Source organism: Larimichthys crocea, chromosome XIV, assembly GCF_000972845.2.
Source record: "Larimichthys crocea isolate SSNF chromosome XIV, L_crocea_2.0, whole genome shotgun sequence".
Taxonomy (NCBI): Eukaryota; Metazoa; Chordata; class Actinopteri; family Sciaenidae; genus Larimichthys; species Larimichthys crocea.
The window spans coordinates 10,636,650-10,659,139 of NC_040024.1; the positions used below are offsets into that span (position 1 = coordinate 10,636,650).

Here is a 22,490-nt window from a genome sequence, read left to right on the forward strand (position 1 = left end):
AGTTGTTTGCTGCTATATACGCCGTTGCTCATACAGCAACAGGGTATACCACAACAAAAAATGTCAACGTCTCAGTAACTTGTCATGTTACTTATTGCATGTTATGCAATAAGTACTGAACATGAACAGTTTGATGTGCGTTTTAGGAGAACTCTGAAATTAATCAAAACCTGAATATCCCTAACTTTTTGTGAGAGTGTGATGGTTTGTAAAATAAGCAAAAGAAGACGTTCATAATTGTCCTCAGTCTCACTGCAGCATGAGTAAAAATCCACCAGCTATTCTAAAAGAGCAGAACAGTTCATCAGCCACAAAACACACCACTAAACTAGTTTCACCTCGCAAACAGGAAAGAAACACAAACCACAAAGATTTTTTTTAACTTACCTCACTCTGTGTGTTTCTGAATGATGGCTGACGCCTTTTATTAACACTACTTTGTACTTCGCTAACCCTTGAGTAGTTTCTATCAGTTTGCAACAGAACTGTTGTGCTGTAGGCTGTTGAAGTGCATTTGTATGTTGTTGTTTTGCTGCAAATAGACCAACATGTACAATTATCAGGATTAGCAGAAAACAGTTACATGTTATCTGTTTAGTTTTTAATCCTGTTTGTATCTTAACTGACATTTTTTATGTGGAAGTTTCAAACAGGGTCAGTTTGACCCTTCAACCCAACTGGATCAGATATTCAGAGGTGAGACGATCACTCTCAGATGTCAGATCCAGGGAGGATGGAGGGACTGATTGGACGTATGAATGGACACCAGACAGATTAAACACACATCAACAAACATGAATACAGGATCAGCACGCTACTGGTCGACCTGGAGACTATGGTGTAAAGGTAGAAGGGATCTATTCCCAACAGAGTGGAGAACCCCTCACTTGACAGTATCATGTAAGTTTGATTATCTTTATTCACAATGAAAATGTTAAACATAAGACACTTATATAACTAAATATAATCATTCAAGTGAATATTAAATTATATTAATCTGCTGAACTCAGCAACAGGGCAACTTTTTTCATCAACTAGCTGTGAACTATTTGCACGACCACATGATCACCAAATGATCTTTATTATTACTGAGAGAGTCATGTGTGGCATGTTTGTATGTTTGTGTAACTGTAATTATTTAAATCTGTTCAATCAATGTTTTTAAGTCTGTTGGAGTAAAAAACATTTCTTGAGTGAAATTTGATTCAACATTTTACTTGTTTTGTTTTTTCTCTAAACTGAACAGCAAAAAAACCTGAAACCGACTGAGAGCAGACAAAGACCATCATACCAGTGAGGGGCACTGTGAGTGACTGACCTGTCTGTGGAGGCTCCCTGACTGGAAATACTACTGGTTCAAACGTACATCTGACTCCTCTGAAGCTCAGTCCATATAGGAATGGTGTACCAGACAAAGTTATCGATGTCTCAGAAGGAGGTCTGTACCACTGCAGAGGAGGGAAGAGATCCACCGTTCTACACAGAAGAAAGCAATGAAGTTACGTTCAAGAAAACTTGGTGAGTTTATTCATTTGTTCAGAATATACAATATGTTTTGAAACTGTTATGTAATGGAAAGAAATACTAAAATAATAATATATTTTGTTCCAGTAGTAAAAGAACATTATTTTATTTTGCTGCCAGAATGACATTTACTCATTAATTACCATCAGGATCATAGCAGAAAACAATTACATTTTATCTGTTTAGTTTTTAATCCTGTTTGTATTTAACTGCATGTTTTTTTTATGTGAACAGTTTCCAACAGGTCAGTTTGACCGTGAACCCAACTGGCCTCAGATTTCAGAGGTGAGACGTCACTCTCAGATGTCAGATCCAGGGAGGTGGAGGCACTGTTGACGTATGAATGGACACAGCAGATTAAACACACAGCAAACAAATGAATACAGGATCAGCAGTGCTACTGAGTCTGACAGTGGAGATACAAGTGTAAAGGTAGAAGGGACTCATATTCCTCAACAGAGTGGAGTAATCCCGTCACATTGACAGTATCATGTAAGTTTGATTATCTTTCTATTCACAATGAAAATGTTAACATGAGACACTTATATAACTAAATATAGTCATTCATAGTGAATATTAAAACATATTGAATCTGCTGAACTCAGCAACAGGGCAACTTTTTCATCAACTAGCTGTGAACTATTTCCATCGACCACATGATCACCATAAATGATCTTATTATTGACTGAGAAGAGTCATGTGTGGCATGTTTGTATGGTTTGTGTAACTAATTATTTAAAGTCTGTGTACATCCTGTTTTTAAGTCTGTTATGGAGTAAAAAACATTTCTTGAGTGAATTTGATCCACATATTAACTTGTTTTGTTTTTTCTCTAAACTGAACAGCAAAAAAACCTGAACCCAGACTGACCAGCAGGCCAAAGACCATCATACAGTGGGGGCTCTGTGAGACTGACCTGTTCTGTGGAGGGCTCTGCTGACTGGAAAAACGATGGTTCCAACGTACATCTGACTCCTCTAAAGCTCAGTCCTAAGGAATGGTGTACCAGACAAAGTTATCTATGTCTCAGAAGGAGGTCTGTACCACTGCAGAGGGGAAGAGGAGATCCACCGTTCTTCACAGAGAAAAGCAATGAAGTTACCGTTCAGAAATCGGTGAGTTTATTCATTTGTTCAGGAATAATACAATATGTATTATTGAAAACTGTTATTAGTAATGAAGAAAAATACTAAAATAATATATTTTGTTCCAGTAGTAAAAAAGAACATACTTTTATTTTGCTGCAGAATAGACATTTACTCATGTAATTACCATCAGGATCATAGCAGAAAACAATTACATTTTATCTGTTTAGTTTTTAATCCTGTTTGTATTCTAACTGCATGTTTTTTATGTGAACAGTTTACAACAAGGCCAGTTTGACCCTTCAACCCAACTGGCCTCAGATTTTCAGAGGTGAGACGATCACTCTCAGATGTCAGATCCAGGGAGGTGGAGGCACTGATTGGACGTATGAATGGACATCAGACAGATTAAACAGACAGTCAATAAACAATGAATACAGGATCAGCAGCGCTACTGAGTCTGACAGTGGAGAATACAGGTGTAAAGGTAGAAGGGACTCATATTCCTCAACAGAGTGGAGTAATCACGTCATATTGACAGTATCATGTAAGTTTGATTATCTTTTATTCACAATGAAAATGTTAAAACATGAGACACTTATATAACTAAGATAGTCATTCATAGTGAATATTAAATCATATTGAATCTGCTGAACTCAGCAACAGAGCAACTTTTTTCATTAACTAGCTGTTAACTGTTTGCACGACCACATGATCACCATAAAAGATCTTTATTATTGACTGAGAAGAGTCATGTGTGGCATGTTTGTAATGGTTTGTAACTATAATTATTTAAAGTCTGTTACAATCAATGTTTTTAAGTCTGTTATGGAGTAAAAAACATTTCTTGAGTGAAATTTGATTCAACATTTTAACTTGTTTTGTTTTTTCTCTAAACTGAACAGCAAAAAAACCTGAACCCAGACTGACAGCAGACAAAGACATCATACCAGTGAGGGGCTCTGTGAGACTGACCTGTTCTGTGGAGGGCTCTGCTGACTGGAAATACGACTGGTTCAACCGTACATCTGACTCCTCTAAAGCTCAGTCCATAAGGAATGGTGTACCACACAAAGTTATCTATGTCTCAGAAGGAGGTCTGTACCACTGCAGAGGAGGAAGAGGAGATCCACCGTTCTTCACAGAAGAAAGCAATGAAGTTACCGTTCAGAAAACTGGTGAGTTTATTCATTTGTTCAGGAATAATACAATATGTATTATTGAAACCTGTTATTAGTAATGGAGAAAATACAAAATAATAATATATTTTGTTCCAGTAGTAAAAAAGAACATAATTTTATTTTGCTGCTGAGTAGACATTTACTCATGTAATTACCATCAGGATCATAGCAGAAAACAATTACATTTTATCTGTTTAGTTTTTAATCCTGTTTGTATTTTAACTGCATGTTTTTTATGTGAACAGTTTCCAACAGGGTCAGTTTGACCCATGAACCCAACTGGCCTCAAATATTCAGAGGTGAGACGATCACTCTAAGATGTCAGATCGAGGGAGGTGGAGGCACTGGTTGGACGTATGAATGGATACCAGACAGATTAAACACACCACCAACAAACAATGAATACAGGATCAGCAGTGCTACTGAGTCCGACAGTGGAGACTACAGGTGTAAAGGTAGAAGGGACTCATATTCCTCAACAGAGTGGAGTAATCGCATCACATTGACAGTATCATGTAAGTTTGATTATCTTTCATTCACAATGAAAATGTTAAAACATAAGACACTTATATAACTGAATATAATCATTCATAGTGAATATTAAATCATATTGAATCTGCTGAACTCAGCAACAGGGCAACTTATTTCATCAACTAGCTGTTAACTATTTCCATGACCACATGATCACCATAAATGATCTTTATTATTGACTGAGAAGAGTCATGTGTGGCATGTTTGTAATGGTTTGTGTAACTATAATTATTTAAAGTCTGTTACAATCAATGTTTTTAAGTCTGTTAGGGAGTAAAAAACATTTCTTGAGTGAAATTTGATTCAACATATTAACTTGTTTTGTTTTTTCTCTAAACTGAACAGCAAAAAAACCTGAACCCAGACTGACAGCAGACAAAATACCAGTGAGGGGCACTGTGACACTGACCTGTTCTGTGGAGGGCTCTGCTGACTGGAAATACGACTGGTTCAAACGTACATCTGACTCCTCTGAAGCTCAGTCCATAAGGAATGGTGTACCACACAAAGTTATCCGTGTCTCAGAAGGAGGTCTGTACCACTGCAGAGGAGGAAGAGGAGATCCACCGTTCTTCACAGAAAAAAGCAATGAAGTTACCGTTCAGAAAACTGGTGAGTTTATTCATTTGTTCAGGAATAATACAATATGCATTATTGAAACCTGTTATTAGTAATGAAGAAAATACTAAATAATAATATATTTTGTTCCAGTAGTAAAAAAGAACATTATTTTATTTTGCTGCAGAATAGAAATTTACTCACGTAATTACCATCAGGATCATAGCAGAAAACAATTACATTTTATCTGTTTAGTTTTTAATCCTGTTTGTATTTTAACTAAATGTTTTTTATGTGAAGTTTCCAGCAAGGCCAGTTTGACCCTTCAACCCAACTGGCCTCAGATATTCAAAGGTGAGACGATCACTCTCAGATGTCAGATCGAGGGAGGTGGAGGCACTGATTGGACGTATGAATGGAGACCAGACAGATTAAACACACCATCAACAAACAGTGAATACAGGATCAGCAGCGCTACTGAGTCTGACAGTGGATACTACTGGTGTAAGGGTAAAAGGGGCTCATATTCCTCAACAGAGTGGAGTGATATCACCACATTGACAGTATCATGTAAGTTTTCAGATTCATTCACTCATTCAAAATGTTTTTAATGTTTTTCATTTATGTTGTGTTTCATTACATATTTGCAATGACTTGTGTGATTTTCATCATTTAACAGTCTGCTTCAGAAATATAGCACAACTACTTCAGTGAACTCATAGGTTTCAGTTAATTGGCGGTCCAGGTTGTAATATTACTCTTGTCATTGTGAGCTGGGATAGGATCCCTCTGAGGGTATGTCACCAAAGGCAAAAATGGCAGCATTTAGCAGTGCAGCAGCAAATGATCATTTTTATATATGAACATATTTATTATATTTTATGAATTCATAGAGTTTCTGGCTTTGTCTACATTTTTGATTGGACCTGTGAAAGAGTGTGAAAGCATGAGCAACACATGCTGCATCTTTAATCAAACAATCCAAACACAACACAGTGCTTCATGATGTCTTTTACACAGATCACAAGTGATTGTCACTTGTTGATAAATGTACATGTTCCTATAGGTCTCACCAAAGTCTGATGTTTGTTTTGATTGTTGTGTCAAAATGAGGAAAATATCTCGGATTACAAAATGCAGCTTGTTGTAGCAAATTTGGTGAATTGTGCTGCTGCATAGTTACAGTACAGATACAGACGAGAAACAAAGAGAGAGGAGTACGACATGCGACAGAGGTCTAAGTCTTCAAGTTTTAAAAAGTATTTCTTGCCTGTGGGTGCTGCACATCTAAATTAGACTAAATCACAGTGACAGTAATTTACTGTTTTTCATCTTTGTTCTAAATTAAACAGCAAACAGACCAAAGGCTGGACTGAGTGCTGGTGACAGAGACATTCCAGTAGGGGGCAGTGTGACCCTGACCTGCTCTGTGAAGACATCATCACCTGGTTGGAAGTACTTCTGGTACAGAGGAGAGAAAACCTCTGAACCCCTGAACACACAAGATGTTTTACTCTCAACTGGACAATTCAGTGTCTCACAGGAAGGAGTCTACTGGTGCAGAGGAGGAAGAGGAGAGCCAGTTTACTACACAGAGTACAGTGATTCAATCAGAATCAACAAAAATGGTGAGTTTGGCATTTGTTTTTAAAACAATTATCATTCATTATTTTGCATTCATAATTATTAATTGATAAAAAGACTAATGACACTATGCTTTGATGTAGATTTATTGTTTTGTCTTTTTTGTTTCCTGACTGTGAATTCTTGAACATGAACAGTTGTAAACAAGGCTGCTGTGACTCTGCAACCAAACTGGTCTGAAATCTTCAGCGGAGAGACGATCACTCTCAGATGTGAGATCAAGAATGGAGGAGACACTGAGTGGGAGTATGAATGGAAAACAACCAGCTCAAGAAAACCTTCAAATGAAAATGAAGTCAGTATTAGATCTGTTTCTGGATCTCACAGTGGAGACTACAGGTGTAAGGGCAGAAAGAAAAATAAACAGTCAACAGACTGGAGTGATCCCATCAAACTGACAGTATCAGACAGTGAGTCACAACACATTTCATTCAAAGTGAATATTATACAGTTCAAAGGCTGTTTTTGGTTCATATATATTTTAATGTAAATATTCACTTGTATGTTCTGATTGTGCTGGATATATTTGATCCTCTATCATTACATGTTTTTATTCTGAAAAATCACTTTTCAACAGAACTCTTTCCTGTCCTAACTGTGTCTCCATTGTGGCTGAATGCTGGAGACTCAGTAACTCTGAACTGTGAGGTTGAACATCCATCTGCAGGATGGAGGTTCTACTGGTATAAGTCTGTTCCCAAACTACCAGGCAACTCCTACAGCTTTGAGCTGCTACCTGGCAGCAGCAATGGGACTGAACAGGATTCCTACATCGTTGATGGACAGACTGGCACAGCACGATATGTGTGCAGAGCTGGAAGAGGAGACTCAGTGTATTACACTGAGTACAGTGAACCTAAGCTTGTCTGGTCTAGAGGTCAGTTTGTTTCATTCTGTCCTTAATGCATCTTCTGTCTGTGACCAACATACAGTATCTTGAAACGTAAAACTTACTTTGACAAATAACTACCAAGCCAAACTTTCTGCTTTTCACCTTACTAAGTTTAATACAGTTTAATTAAAACACCCCACGTTGTTACAATGTTTACATAAATCGTCAGTTATAAGAAAAAGAAAAGCAAATGAATATTTGCATTGTGACATATTTAAACTTTAGATCACTGTGCTCTGTTTGACCCCTTATTACATGTTGTTTTTCAGATTTTCATTCATCAGCGTCTCTCACAGTGAGTCCTGACAGAGTGCAACACTTCACCTCTGACTCTGTCTCACTGAACTGTGAGGGAAACTCTACTAAGTGGAGAGTGATGAGACATTATGAAAACCGCTACCTGTCATACTGCTCTTCCTGGGGGACAATGACTGGATCCACATGCAACATGTACACTTCCTGGCAGCGTGATGGAGTGTTCTGGTGTGAGTCTGGATCAGGAGAGTTCAGCAACGCAGTCAACATCTCTGTACAATGTATGGTTTCATTACACTTTTTTTTTCTTTTATAAATTATTTTAAACATCCTATTATGTGTTTCAATACATATCACATATTGTAGACATCGACATTGAGGAGCAGCCATTTACTGCTGCATGGTATCTTAAGTACAGTAATTGTAGTTAACATTAACCAACTTTTCTATAGATTTAACCAAAGTGGGTTCATCCTATTTTATAACAAGTTACACAAGTTATCACTTGTTTTTAGTATTTCAAGTTTAGTTTTCATCCACTCATCACGATCATGATTATGTCATTGATGTCCCTAAAGATTATTAAACAAAAAATAATCAGGTGGAAAATCTGAAGTCCTCTGCACAGCAGTATAATTCATCCATCCATCCATTATCTGTAACCGCTTATCCTCGCGGTATAATTCAAACTCAGGTAATGTCAAAGAATCAAAGTTGAAGAATCAATGATTTGCACTTCGGAAAGCTCAGCGCTCAAACAACTTTTTGGTATTTTTTAAACAACTGAAAATTCATACTTGACAATTTTAATTAAATTAATTTTAATTTTATTTTAACACGTCCAATATTTTTAGGATGTGGCAAGCTTACTGGTATTTTTAAGGCACTAGTAGTAGTAATAATAATACAGATTAAAATCTATAAATAGACAAATAAGTGTAGTAAAAAGTAAAAGCCAGACTGAAGCTTTTTTTTTTTTAAATATAAACATTTTCTGCTGCCCTCATGTCTTCAAGGAGCTATTCCACAGATGTAGACCACAGTAATAAAAACATAAAAATAAACAAAAGGGCAATAAACCCAGTGAAATAAAAACGTGTGATGACTGTGTGATCTATTCTCATCATTCTACGTCCACTCATTCTGAAGTTTGTCAACCAGCTGATCTCTGACTAAACCTCATATTCTTTGACTGTTCCTACAGATAAAAACATAATCCTGGAGAGCCCTGTCCATCCTGTGACTGAGGGAGATCCTGTTAGTCTGAGCTGCAAACTGAGAACTGGCATATTTGATTCCAATGTGTTTTTCTATCGTAATGATGAACTCATTCAAAATGATACCAGAAAGGAGCTAAATATCTCTGCAGTGTCAAAGTCAGATGAGGGCTTCTACAAGTGTCAGTACTCAGGAAAAGAGTCACCACAGAGTTGGATGTCAGTTAAGGGTGAGTAGGATTAAAACAACTGCTGCATTTTCTTTGGCGTAAACTGTGTTTCTGTGTGAGAAAGAAACTGAACTGAATTTGAAGTAGCATTAGTTTTAGACGACTTCACCTGTTGGATTCAGTAAAAAGAACGTTTCCTTTTGAGCTGAAGAAAATCTGCATTTTTGGTTGTGACAGTCATCATTTATTGTGATTGGCTGTTTTCACTCTGTAGCCAGAAATGTTTGCATTTATATTGTAAGGATTTTTTTTTTGTATGTGTGTTGTTTATACCTCTTAATTTGTAAATGTATGTGTATGTTTTTCTTTACTATGACTTGATGTGACACAAAATTGTACTTTAGGGTAAGTAGGTAAAATCATTTTTAAACAAGTTCTATTTAAATTTATTAACACTTATTATTCATCACAGCAGTGTCCAGGCCTGAAAGCTCTTCATTTTACGTCGGGTTGATTATTGGTCTGGTTTGTGGAATCGTACTTCTTCTTCTTCTGTTCCTTTTGTATCGCCACAGATCGTCTATCAGTAAGAGCTTCTTCTTGTATTATTAGATGTTTTATGCTTTAAATATTCAAATGTGCAAGTATAACAACTTAAATTATAATCGTTGTAACAACCAATGTCTTTTCCACAGATTTGTGCGTCATCAGGTTGGTTCAACACTCTCTTCTCTTGTTTTGAACATAATAGCAAAACATTCAATGTTCCTATTGAAATGTGTTGTATTTGTTTCATGTAGGCAAAGTCAGTCTGAGAGAACCAATCAGCGCTCTGACACAAATCAAGTGGTTAACCAGAATGAGGCTCAAGGTGGAGTATACTCCACTTTTCTCCATGGTGAGCACTGACACTTATCTTGATTTTATCTATTCACACTTTACTCCATCACTTTAGCCAAAACTGAAATACCTCATCAGAGGTACATATTCCCCCAGATGAGGTGTCAGAATGACTTTGGTGATTCCCAGGCTTCTCCTTTAGGGTGGCCATGAGGTTAGCATAAATGTTTTACCAACCATAGAATGGAGTGCCATGGATTTTTGTACAGATCTTGAGAGGATTAATCTCTGAGTTTGGTGTTAGGTGTTAGGTTTAATAATTGTTCTGAGCCTATTGCAGTGGGAATTAGAAAATGGGACTGATTATGAATGATTTATATAAAATATAAATACATTTTTATAAATAAAATTCTGTAAATTTCAGATGCAGATGGATCTCAAGATGTCACATACTCTGTCATTGAACTTAAAAACATCAGAAAAAACTGTGAGTACTCCAAACACATACAATAAATGGATAATAGTTTAGAGATGTCTTGGAGGATTGCAGGATTGATTCTTCTGATTTCCTTTACAGGGAAGCAACATGAACAAGAGGAGACCTCTGTTTACTCCAATGTAAAGATACAAAGTGCAGGTACAGATTAGTTGCAACAGTCATGTTCAAAATGTGCATTGAATATATCAGTCCATCCATTCATTCATCCAGCTGTACAGTACTCAGTATGTCTGATGAGTAAACAAATCCTGAGAACTGCCTTCTGTTTTAGACGACAATCAGATATATGCGCAAGTAAACCACCACAATAAAGGCAAAGCCAGCAAGAACAAAGGTAAGTCTGCATTGTTTAGCATTCTGGAAAGTATATAATGTGTTTAATGGGTCTGAGCAGTGTGGGTATAATTTTTGCAAAAAATTATAATCTGGACCCATCCCTTCCCAAAAACTATAGGCCTATCAAAGCTGAAATGACATAACTTCTAATAAGTCATTGCACAATTTTGGTGCTTCTGCTCTTAGCCAACTTTTCATAGTGTGGATATCTCCAAGGTTCTGTCTTGGGTTTTTTAATCATTTGTTTTATATAACGCTTCCATTGGGTCATATCATTTCAAAATTTAAAGGCATCTCATATCACTGTATGCTGATGATATTCAATTGTATGTGTCTTGTAGGCCTAATAAGTCTGAGTTGTAAGTTGCTAAGTTGTCTGTATTCCATTAATGTCTGTATGGCTAACAACCTTTTGCAGTCAAACACAATTAGGTTCACATCATTGCATCTGATTCCATGGCTCCAAAGCTTGCTCAGTACATCGGAATCCCTTTTTAGTGATCTTAGAAATCTTATTGTATCTTATTGTTTTTCAGTCTATGCAAATTGCACAACTTATAGAATTACGTACTCATTCGTGTTTCTTGAGAAGTATTGCCAAACTTAGGGCTGTTGTATCACGACCTGAACAAATGATTATTCATGCTTTTTCATTATCAGCTGTAGCAAGACTAGTAACCAAGTTGAGAAGAACAACTTGCATCACACCCATATTTTTTGCTTTTCACTGGCTTCCCAAGTTTAGGATTCTTCTTAAGGTTCTGATTGAGCAGGCACCAGAATACATCCCTTGCTCAGATAATACTGTCATTCTTGGTTTTTTATTGAGTTCACAGTTCAGTACATTATCTTAATTAAATATGACATGATATGACATGGCAATTGTTTAAAACTAAACATCTCTCCATTCATAGGAAAACCACGTGCTGCAACTGATGAAACAGTTTATTCTGAAGTTAAAACAGGAACAGCTCTTGGTAATAATATATGATAAAAAATATATGATGTTCAGACTGTAGAGTCTGCAGCATCCTTGATCTTGAATAACCCTCTATCTGTTTGTGTGTGTCTGTGTGTGTGTTTCTTCCAGGTCTGTAAAGAGAGCTTGTATCACCAAAGAAAAATGTTTGTGTGCATGTTTGTTATCCAAATATCAGACATGAATGAAATGCTATGGATTTAAATACTGCCTGTTTTAGCACAATGCATACGATTTTTATTTAAAATTATTTGAAGATTTTTAGCATCTATGCACTTAATATACAAAAACAGTTTGATGCAGTTATGAGCTTTAGCCAGGTGGTAGCACAGCTTTAAAGTCAGCATTTGTTGTAGTGTTAGAGGATAATTTCAGTCATTTCAATTCAGTAGTTGCTTTTTTAACTGGACAGGACAAACTGTGACAGACCACAGTGGGAATTTTCATGTCACTTAATGTCAGTGTATATTTTTACATTTTAGTTTTGTTTTTGTTTTTTCTTTCTGTATTTTGTCATGGTGTTTCATATTTGGAAATCTATTTCCACTTCCTAAATTCAGTATAGCAGCTATAACACAAATAAATAATAACAGTACAAACATTTAAAAAGTGTTCAGACTTTTTCATTTTTTTCACATTTTGTTATGTTGCAGCCTTATACTAAAATCCTTTAAATTCCTTTTTTACCTCATCAATCTTCATTCAATACCCCATAATGACAAAGTGAAAGTTTTGCCAAATGTATTAAAAAGAACAAATTTAAATATCACATTGACAGACGTATTCAGACTCTGCTAAGACACATGAAATTTAGTTCAGGTGCCTTGTGTTTCTCTTACTAAAATCTCAGAGACAAAGGTAAGTAAAAACCTAAATAAACCTCGTGGTATCTCATGAAAATCTGGGAGAAAATGTGCCCATGTTCAGGTCCGCAACATCATCATGTTTCAGTTGCAGTATAGTTTAGTTATACATTACAGTTATTTTATATCTATATTCAAGCCGCATTGTCATTGTATCAACATCTGCACTCTGTGAAGTCAAGGACTCAGATCAAACCAAGTCACGTCAACAGTTTTTATTTTTAGTACAACTCTGGAGAGCTACATACAATAATAAATACTAAATAAAATAAGACCAATCAGAGACAGTTAGAATGTCCCTTTCGCTGAGTAGCAGTGTAGAAACAGAAAATGTCAGAAATGAGTCACCAGTCAAAATCTCTGCCAAAACTGGATAAATTCAGTGATATGTTTCTGGCTCTGGGTCCGGACAGGACAGAGTCTGGGTCGGCCTATTAGAGACGTGTGCTGTATGTCTTTATCTCAGATGCTAAACATTTTATTCTTTAGAACAAACCCCACAGAATCACAGCTACTACTAATGAAACTGGCAAGTTGGGTGAGGGGGCAGGGCTTTGACTCTCTTTACATTCACTTCCCTTCACGAGAACACTTCTTGAATTCAGTCACTTCCTTTGAGTGAAGTCATGACCAAACATGTGACATTCACTATTTATGCAGCGCACAATGGCACCAATCATTACCGCAGTAATGCACGGGACAATCGCATCAATCTCAGGTAGGAAGCTGACATGTCTGTCTCTCTGCAGTCTCATAAATCATGTGACGGTTACAGTATATTTGTAAGTTTTAGAAAATCTGTATTTCTCAATTGTGTTGCAATGCAGATTTGCATTGAGATTAACTCCCATCTGGTGGCTTAAAAGTATGCTGTACATGATGCATGAGGCGAATTAGTCCTTTGTAGTGTTGTTTTATTAATGAAATTCACTTGACTGACATTCTTAATGCAGTAAGTTGGCCATAGAAGAGTCCATAGAAAGTAAAACTAAGCAATGTGAACATCTAATGTTTTTCTACATTGTGATTTTTACTCTGTATCTCTTTAATTTGGTTCTTTCTTATAGATAAATTAGATATTAATCTGTGAGCCAGCACCCTACTTCCTCCTTCCACCCAGTGTGTGTTTTCCTTAAGACAATATGATTCTACCATTAAATAAACCATGCATGTTTGTGTAAGAGTGTCAGAGACACATACAGAATGTTCTGTACATGCAAGCAAGGATACATACACGTCACACATCACAATGCAGGCACTATAGTTGGAAAAAAACGCGGAAATTTAAGTATTACATGCACAACATTACAGTATGTCAGGATGAGATGATATGCTTAGTAGTCATATTTTTTATGTGCGAGCAATATGCTGTAGTCAAATCATTTGTGAGCATCGTGGAAAAAGGAAGGAAACACAGGCAGGCTAATATTTCTTTTTTTTCCCAACACAAAGTAGAAGTGATTCTGTAGAGCGGTGGCTCAGTACTGACTGACGATGGGACACACTTTTCTCTGTGCGCTGGGGATATTCTGTGAGTGACTCTTTGTTTAAATCATAGTTTACATCTATTAAATAGTTGCTATAAAAAAACATCTGAAGTTATATATATGTGATCATATTTGTCAGTTTGATGTGACTGATAAAGTTTCACACTTTGTTTCAGCACTGAGTATACTTTTCTACTGTGGATGTGCGCAAGGTAATTATAGTAATTATACAGTTGTGTGTTCTTTACTTTTACATATTCTCTTGAGATGATTTTAAATCATTATTGCTCAGTGGACCTTGATGTGAGTCCAAAGTTCCAATCTAGCATATTTAAGCTGTAAGGAGGTGACTTTACAAAAATGGTTAAACATAAAGCATGCATGTACAGAATCAGCAATGTAATACATAGTGTCATCAGCATAAAGATGGACCTGGCAGCCCTTCAGTGAAGAGCCACTGTTATTAATATAAAAGGTGAAGAGGCTAGGACCTAAAATTGAACCCTGCTAGATGCTTTTTGTTCCTGGCAAGAACTCAAGAGTAGACACCCTGACTTCCTGTACTGAAGTCTCTCAGACAAGTCATTTTGAAACCAACCACAACCGTTTTCATTAATGCCAAGTCTGGCTTTGTGCAAGCAACGATCTGCTGTTTTAAATTAAAGGATTCCAGGATCATTTGGAAATTGCAATGCTTCTAATACATCACTAGGAGAGAGGGCCTTAAAGAGAAACTGATGAGTAATCCTTTTTAAATCAGAAAAGTTCCTACTGAGAGGCTAAGAAAACTTCTTTCTGTTCAGATATCACTCACCATCTGTAGGATAGGGTAAAGTAGTGGGTTTGTTTGAGTTTACTGCTTTTCACAATTTTGGAGGATTTTAAATTGGAGCTAGTAATTCATGTTAAATCATAATTAGGTTGGCTATTCTCACAGATGATGTGCATTTATTTCTAATCTATCTAAATGATGACTCTTACTGTATCATTCTTGCGTCTCTTTTCTTTATAATTTATCATTTTACACTGCACATCCTGTGTTGGTTTCTAGATTTTGTGCTGACCGTTGAGCCAAACTGGTCCACTTTGTTTACCGGAGAGTCGGTGACACTCATATGTGACATGAGGGAAGAAGAAGGCACTGACTGGCATTACACAATTTTGAAGGATGGTCAAGAATATTTCTACACCGCCCCGAAAATGAGCTATACATTACCACTTTTAACTACGGGATATAGCGGTGAATACCAGTGCTTTGGTCGTCACAAGAGCCGAGCATATTACCAGAAAAGAAGTAATAAAGTCTCTCTAACTGTATCAGGTAAGTGTTTAAGTTTTACCACCATGACCAAGTTTACTAAAAGTACTTATTTATAAGCTATGTTGTAAGCTATGTTGATATAATCGCCCTGTTTTGGCAATATGCTATTATAATATATAAATGAATGTACATAAATTGAGCATGGGTGGACGAACAGTAACAGTTTAAGTAATGAGTAACTCATGATTTGTTTTGTGCTGTTCACTGGTTGGTACAGACTTAATCAGGATCAGCATTTGAGTAAAGTGGTCACGTTTTCAGTGGTAGTTACTCCTGATAGATGTGTGCATGTGACAGCTTACACACACACACACACACATTATAAACAAACTTTATTATCATGATTTCAACAAAACTATACTCATTGCATGATGAGATACCTCAGTGGTCAATGTGTATTTGATGCTCCGTTATGAGCCTGTAACAGTAAAAACACCGTTGGCATACTGACGTTACCACTTGAAGCTAAAATTCCAATGGCAATGGGTCAGTATGATTAATTTACAGATATTCATGAACTAATCATTACCTAATGTTTTATTAATATAGGTTCTCCTAGTCTGTATACTTAGTACTTATTAACCATTCATCAATTATTAAGTTGTTCCTGATTTGTTCCTAGCACTCTAATAGTTAATTCCCAAGTTCCCTACTCAAAATTCTGTGTCCGTTATTGTGTGTTACTACGATGTGATAAGTTTGTTTCATTAAGCTGACATAATAAACAAAGTAATGACCTTTGTTACACAGCCAATGATGTGATTCTGGAAAATCCTGCATCCACTTTGTATGAGGGCGAATCAGTGACTCTCCGCTGTAGGCATCGGACTCAGACAAAAAAGAGGAACGCTTCCTTCTACAAAGACGGATCACTTATTGAAATGGACACAAACAAACAGTGGCAGATAATATCAGAAAATGCAGTCAAAATTACCATTCAACCACTGTCAGATGGGAGCTCTTACATGTGTAAATTTGATGAAGACAAGGAATCGCAACCAATAAAACTGAAAATGGAAGGTAAGTGACTTTTCATACCAAAATCTCAAAATTCAGGGACATTTTTGTGTGTTTGTAAACTCCATGGTTAGGTCAATTTAACCACCAATTCCAAGGAGACATTTTAATCTTTGTTCTTAATTAAACAGCAAACAGACCAAAAACTGAACTGAGAATAGACAACAGAGAAATTCCAGTAAGAGGCAGTGTGACCCTGACCTGCTCTGTGAAGACATCATCATCTGGTTGGAAGTACTTCTGGTACAGAGGAGAAAATACCTCTGAGCCCCTGACCACACAAGATGTTGTCTTCCTCTCAAATGAAACAATCCGTGTTTCAAAGGGAGGAGTCTACAGGTGCAGAGGAGGAAGAGGAAACCCAGTTTACTACACTGAGTACAGTCATCCAATTGGTAATTTTAGATTATTCTTTACATTATACATTACAAAAAAATAGTTTTCTTTTCATTTATATACTTGCCTACTGACTAACTAATCTTATTATTTTGTGGTTTTTTGAGCAGCCACGAACAGGCCTGTTGTGACTTTGCAACCCAGCTGGCCGAAGATATACTATGGAGAGATGATCACTCTTAGATGTGAAATTGAGAACGGAGAAGACACTGAGTGGAAATATGAATGGTCAATGTCCAGCTTTTACACACATAAAAAGCAAAATGAAAATATGATCAGGTTTGCTCAGACATCACAAACTGGACAATACATGTGTTTGGGAAGAACAGAAAGTGAAATGTTGATAACACAGTGGAGTGACACTTTCATATTGACACTAACTGAGAGTAAGTCATATGTCAGTCATCATTTTTATTTTTCTGAATGTAAAAACAAATGTTTGAAATGCTATTTTTGTCAGATTATCTTCACATCTAAGCAGTCCATGTAATCCACCAAGAGTACAACATAACATTTATGAAAATCACTTTTCAACAGAAAAACCCAAGTCTGTCCTCACTGTGTCTCCATTGTGGCTGAATGCTGGAGACTCAGTTACTCTGAACTGTGAGGTTGAACATCCATCTGCAGGATGGAGGTTCTACTGGTATAAGGCTGTTCCCAAACTACAAAACAATGTCTACAGCTTGGAGCTGCTACCTGGCAGCAGCAATGGGACTGAACAGGATTCCTACATCGTTCATGGACAGACTGGCACAGCAGGATATGTGTGCAGAGCTGGAAGAGGAGACTCAGTGTATTACACTCAGTACAATCAACCTAAGTTTGTCTGGTCTGGAGGTCAGTTTGTTTCCCTCTGTTCTTCTCTCAAGAAGCATTTTGCTGATGATGACTTTTGCTTATGTTGAATAACTGGCTGTGTGGGGTGTGGTTTAGCTCAGCTGGTAGAGCATCCCTCCCATGCTCAGTCCTTGCTGCGGCAGCCCAGGGTTCGAATCTAACCTGTGGCTATTTCACGCATGTCATTCCCCATCTCTCCCTCCCCACATTCCTGTCACTCTTCAAGCTGTCTCTCAAATAAAGCTCAAAAAGGCCCGAAAAATCTTATCTAAATAATAATAATAATAATAATTGGGTAGTGTACATTCATAATTCCCCAAATGAAGAAATTAATTGACTGTGACCTCTATAATCTCTGGCTCCCTTTAACTTTTAGCATGAAAAACACAGAAAAGAGAGATTTGAGATGTTTCCTGAAACTTAACTCTTCTTTGCAATAATTATTTTTCACTTTGAATTCTTACTCATACTACCTGAACTTATTGTTTTTACTTGCACAACAGGCATTGCATATAAAGACACTCAGTTAGTTAGTGGTCAGGTAGATGTGCCAACAAACAAAATCAAATTCAGGAAATAAAAAACAAAGTAGTCCCCAGGCAAAATGGAAAGATGAACCGTTATCTAAAGAACTGAGACAACTCAGAAAAAAACGAGGAAAACACTGACTGTACATAGAGAAAAAGGAATATTTGCATTGTGACATTTTTAAACTTAAGATCACTGTGCTCTGTTTGACCCCTTATTACATCTTGTTTTTCAGATTTTCATTCATCAACGTCTCTCACAGTGAGTCCTGACAGAGTGCAACACTTCACCTCTGACTCTGTCTCACTGAACTGTGAGGGAAACTCTACTAATTGGAGAGTGATGAGGTTTACTGGGAACAGCTATCCATTACAATGTTCTTTCTGGGGAACAATGACTGGATCCACATGCAACATACACACTTCCTTGCAGTGTGATGCAGTGTACTGGTGTGAGTCTGCATCAGGAGAGTTCAGCAACGCAGTCAACATCTCTATACAGTGTATGGTTTCATTACACTTACTTTTTTTTTTCCAAATATATTTTAAAGATCACATTATGTGATTCCACTTACACCAACCGGCCACTTCATTGGGGTACATTTGTACAATCCATTGTGATCCAATACAACAACTCTGCCATAAATTCTGCTTTCATTAAGCTTAAATGTTTTTCACAGGTTTTGTTGACATCGTGAGACAGGTGCCTACTCTATATTAGGTACAATAGCTATAATATTAAAAACTTCTTTCAGTACAATGTACTGTTCAACTTTACTGCAAACTACACAAACTTCATAAAAGAACAATTTATGACAGGTTTATGGATTATCTATTCTCTGCAAGTTTCTATGTTATTGATCACCATTAAAGTACATGGTAGAATCTTTAAGACATTATTTGTTGAAGTTTACTTTTACAGTAAGCCATAAGTTGGATGGACACTTTTTATGATCACTCTGTAGAACAGATCAGCGTTGTGTGATCTATTCTCATCATTCTACGTCCACGCATTCTGAAGTTTGTCAACCAGCTGATCTCTGACTAAACCTCATATTCTTTGACTGTTCCTACAGATAAAAACATTATCCTGGTGAGCCCTGTCCGTCCTGTGACTGAGGGAGATCCTGTTAGTCTGAGCTGCAAACTGAGAACTGGAATATTTGATTCCAATGTGTTTTTCTATCGAAATGATGAACTCATTCAAAATGATACCAGAAAGGAGCTAAATATCTCTGCAGTGTCAAAGTCAGATGAGGGCTTCTACAAGTGTCAGTACTCAGGGAAAGAGTCATCACAGAGTTGGATGTCAGTTAAGGGTGAGTAGGATTCAAACAACTGCTACATTTTTATCCTTAAAACATACTGCACTGTAAATACTGCTTCATCAATTAGATGTGAATAGTTAAAAAACTATCTTTACATAAGCCCGTAATCTGTCATAAGTAGTATAAACCCAAAGTAAAGAGATGATGTGGTCTTTTGATTTCAATAAATTGATTTTTTTTAAAAGACAGACATAACTAGATCATATTGGTGATTTGTAAACACTCTGAATTCCTACTTTGTCTCTTTTTTGTCTGTCAGTCACATTAAATATGTAAATGTCAGTGTTAATTTAGATTTTTAAGTTTCATTGTTACTATGGCTTGACGTTTAGAGCTATATCAGTTTATTAACTTTTGTTACTGATTATTTATTACAGCAGTGTCCAGGCCTGAAAGCTCTTCATTTCCTGTCCTGTTGATTCTTGGACTGGTTTGTGGAATTGTACTTCTTTTTCTTCTTCTGCTCCTTTTGTATCACTTTAGACCATTCAGAGGTGAGACCATTTTCTTATATTTATCTATTGTAGGTGTTTTATATTTTAAAGTATAACAATTTACCATACAAAACCAAGTAACAACACGTGTATTTTTTTTCACAGATTCATGCTTCAGGTTGGTGCCACATCCTTTTCTCTCATTTTCAACATAACAACAGTATTTTACATGCTCCTATTTAAATTTTATTTGTTTCATGCAGGCAAATAAAGTCTGAGAACACCAATCAGGACACTGACACAAATCATCCAGTCAACCAGAATGAGGCTCAACATGATGAATACTCCTCTCCCTTCCATGGTAAGACTTTATTTATAGAATTGTGTTTATATTGGAGTGAATCGACTTTTTGACTTTGAAGCCCATGGCATGCACACTCGACCACTTACCTAACTTGTAAGTTTTTAACTGCCATGGTTTAATCACTTCTCAAAAAGAGTAACTTAGATTCTTTAGATTTTATTAAATACTGATGATTTATATCTCCCTTTCTTATTTAAGATTTTCGAAAGAGTTGTTTTATGCAGATCAGTACTTTTATTAAAATCATTAAAACAGTCTCATTATTGAAGAGGCAAATTTACTTTACTTACTTACCCTGTAAGAGGATGAATCTCAAATACTTACTTACTTGTTAACGTGTAAAGCATGATTACAGGTGATTTATTAAAAAAATCTAAAAACATGTATATTTCAGATTCGGGTGGATCTCAGGATGTCACATATTCTTTGATTGAGCTAAAAAACAGAAAAAAAGGTAAGGATTTCAAATATGTGTAATTGTTTAGAAATGCCTTGAACTGCAGGATTCATCTATCCGATTTGCTTCACAGAGAAGGAACATGAACCAGAGGAGAGCTCTGTTTATGCCAATGTGAAGACAGGAACTGAAGGTACAGTCAGTTACAACAGTCATGTGATGAAATATGTCATATTATTACACAGGAGGTCATTATGGGTCAGCATGCAGTTTAGTTAATGTCAGCTAATGTCACCTTGGGTAGCTGCTACATTTTACCATTAGCTTTCGCCAGAAAAACTGACAAATACACATATTTTGGGCCCTTTTAGACTAGTGGGTGTTCCTAAGTTTGTCTGTTTCATAGACAGTATATGATTATTATTATATGTTATTTCCAATGTATTTTTCATCTTACAGATAGAGCTGTATGATTTTGTTCAAAAGACAAAACAAAAAAAAGAGGTGTCATTGTGATGATAACTAATTTAGTTATATTTTTACGTCAATATCTAATGCCACTTAACTAAAAACACAAGGACATCCCAAACATCTTTTATGTTCATTCTGTCAGTCCGTACATTCGTTAATCTAGCTGTACAGTACTCTACGTGTCTGCCGAGAAAACAAATTTTGAGATCTGCCTTGTGTTTTAGACGATAATCTGATGTATGCGCAAGTAAACTGCCACAACAAAGGCAAAGCCAGCAAAAACAAAGGTAAGTAAAGTCTGCATTACCCAGCAGGTTGGACAGTATGTAATGTGTTTTTTTTTATAGCATAGCTGTTTGTAATTACTTTTTTTCCCATCTGTTTTGAGTATTGTTTTGTTTTGTTTGTTTTGTTTATGAATTGCTTCCTTGAACCATCAGTTCAGTACATTTTGACATTACTGTAAATTGTTTAAAACGAATCATCTTTCCATTCATAGGAAAATCACGTCCTGCAGCAACTGATGAAACTGTTTATTCTGAAGTTAAAGTAGGATCAGCTCTTGGTAATAACATGATATAAAAATCCGATGTACACACTGTACTGTAATGACTCATTTAAAAGTCAGAATAACGTGTCAGCATCTTTAAATGTTGAATAACCCTCATTCTGTTTCTTTCAGGTCTGTAAAGAAAGCAGTATCAACAAAGCAAAATGAATGACAGCAGTTCATTAAATAATTGTTCCTGCTTTGCTTGCACGTTTGTTATCCAAAATGTCAGACCTACTCAGGAGTATTTTTTTTTTATTCTCTAGTTTTTATTATTATGTTGTATGATGTTTTTGTTGTAGTACCCATGTGATAGCAGCTAATGTGTATTTTATTTACTACTGAACAGATTTGATATTTTTTGTACTTATGCATTAGTAAACTATTTTTCCAGCAATAAGGTGTCAGTTGAGTTTTTATTGCTTTTTTGGCTGGACAGCCAAACTAGAGGACATCCCACAGAACAGCCTTCTTCTGACAATATCAAGCTTGACAAAAGCAGACTGGTATTCATGGACTCTTTCTTTTGTAAAAAAAAACAACAAAAAAAACACAGCGATAGTCAGTATTATGTAACACACTATGTAACCACAACATCCACAATTTGATTCCAGCAGAAAATGTTTGTGTCAGCCCTTTCACTCTGCTCATGTTTCTTGTCAGTCTGGATTGTAACAATAATGTTTAATATTTTTAGTAATGTGTAAGGTGTGCTGTCATTGATATGAGTGCGTTCTAAATGTCTAGTTGACCGATCAGATTGCTTAGTCTGAAGTTGTTCAAT

The 22,490-nt window shown here is 36.3% G+C and overlaps 1 protein-coding gene across 1 annotated transcript in view; it reads left to right on the plus strand.

Moving 5' to 3' along the window:
• LOC104939209 (titin-like) overlaps positions 1-22,205 on the plus strand; it is a 34,894-nt gene extending 12,689 nt beyond the window's left edge. The window contains exons 8-40 of the mRNA XM_027288180.1: positions 2,887-3,156; positions 3,515-3,787; positions 4,036-4,305; positions 4,667-4,933; positions 5,180-5,449; positions 6,232-6,507; positions 6,661-6,933; positions 7,101-7,400; positions 7,685-7,951; positions 8,875-9,117; positions 9,530-9,643; positions 9,753-9,768; positions 9,858-9,955; positions 10,322-10,384; positions 10,475-10,534; positions 10,668-10,730; positions 11,647-11,709; positions 14,238-14,273; positions 15,113-15,382; positions 16,133-16,402; positions 16,531-16,794; positions 16,906-17,181; positions 17,333-17,635; positions 18,399-18,665; positions 19,239-19,481; positions 19,868-19,984; positions 20,090-20,102; positions 20,188-20,285; positions 20,683-20,742; positions 20,819-20,878; positions 21,381-21,443; positions 21,656-21,721; positions 21,839-22,205. Of these exons, the coding sequence (XP_027143981.1) occupies positions 2,887-3,156; positions 3,515-3,787; positions 4,036-4,305; positions 4,667-4,933; positions 5,180-5,449; positions 6,232-6,507; positions 6,661-6,933; positions 7,101-7,400; positions 7,685-7,951; positions 8,875-9,117; positions 9,530-9,643; positions 9,753-9,768; positions 9,858-9,955; positions 10,322-10,384; positions 10,475-10,534; positions 10,668-10,730; positions 11,647-11,709; positions 14,238-14,273; positions 15,113-15,382; positions 16,133-16,402; positions 16,531-16,794; positions 16,906-17,181; positions 17,333-17,635; positions 18,399-18,665; positions 19,239-19,481; positions 19,868-19,984; positions 20,090-20,102; positions 20,188-20,285; positions 20,683-20,742; positions 20,819-20,878; positions 21,381-21,443; positions 21,656-21,721; positions 21,839-21,846 (5,600 nt within the window). The 3' untranslated portion in view covers positions 21,847-22,205. The remainder of the gene's footprint in view (positions 1-2,886; positions 3,157-3,514; positions 3,788-4,035; positions 4,306-4,666; positions 4,934-5,179; positions 5,450-6,231; positions 6,508-6,660; positions 6,934-7,100; positions 7,401-7,684; positions 7,952-8,874; positions 9,118-9,529; positions 9,644-9,752; positions 9,769-9,857; positions 9,956-10,321; positions 10,385-10,474; positions 10,535-10,667; positions 10,731-11,646; positions 11,710-14,237; positions 14,274-15,112; positions 15,383-16,132; positions 16,403-16,530; positions 16,795-16,905; positions 17,182-17,332; positions 17,636-18,398; positions 18,666-19,238; positions 19,482-19,867; positions 19,985-20,089; positions 20,103-20,187; positions 20,286-20,682; positions 20,743-20,818; positions 20,879-21,380; positions 21,444-21,655; positions 21,722-21,838) is intronic.
• The last annotated feature ends 285 nt before the right edge of the window (positions 22,206-22,490 follow it).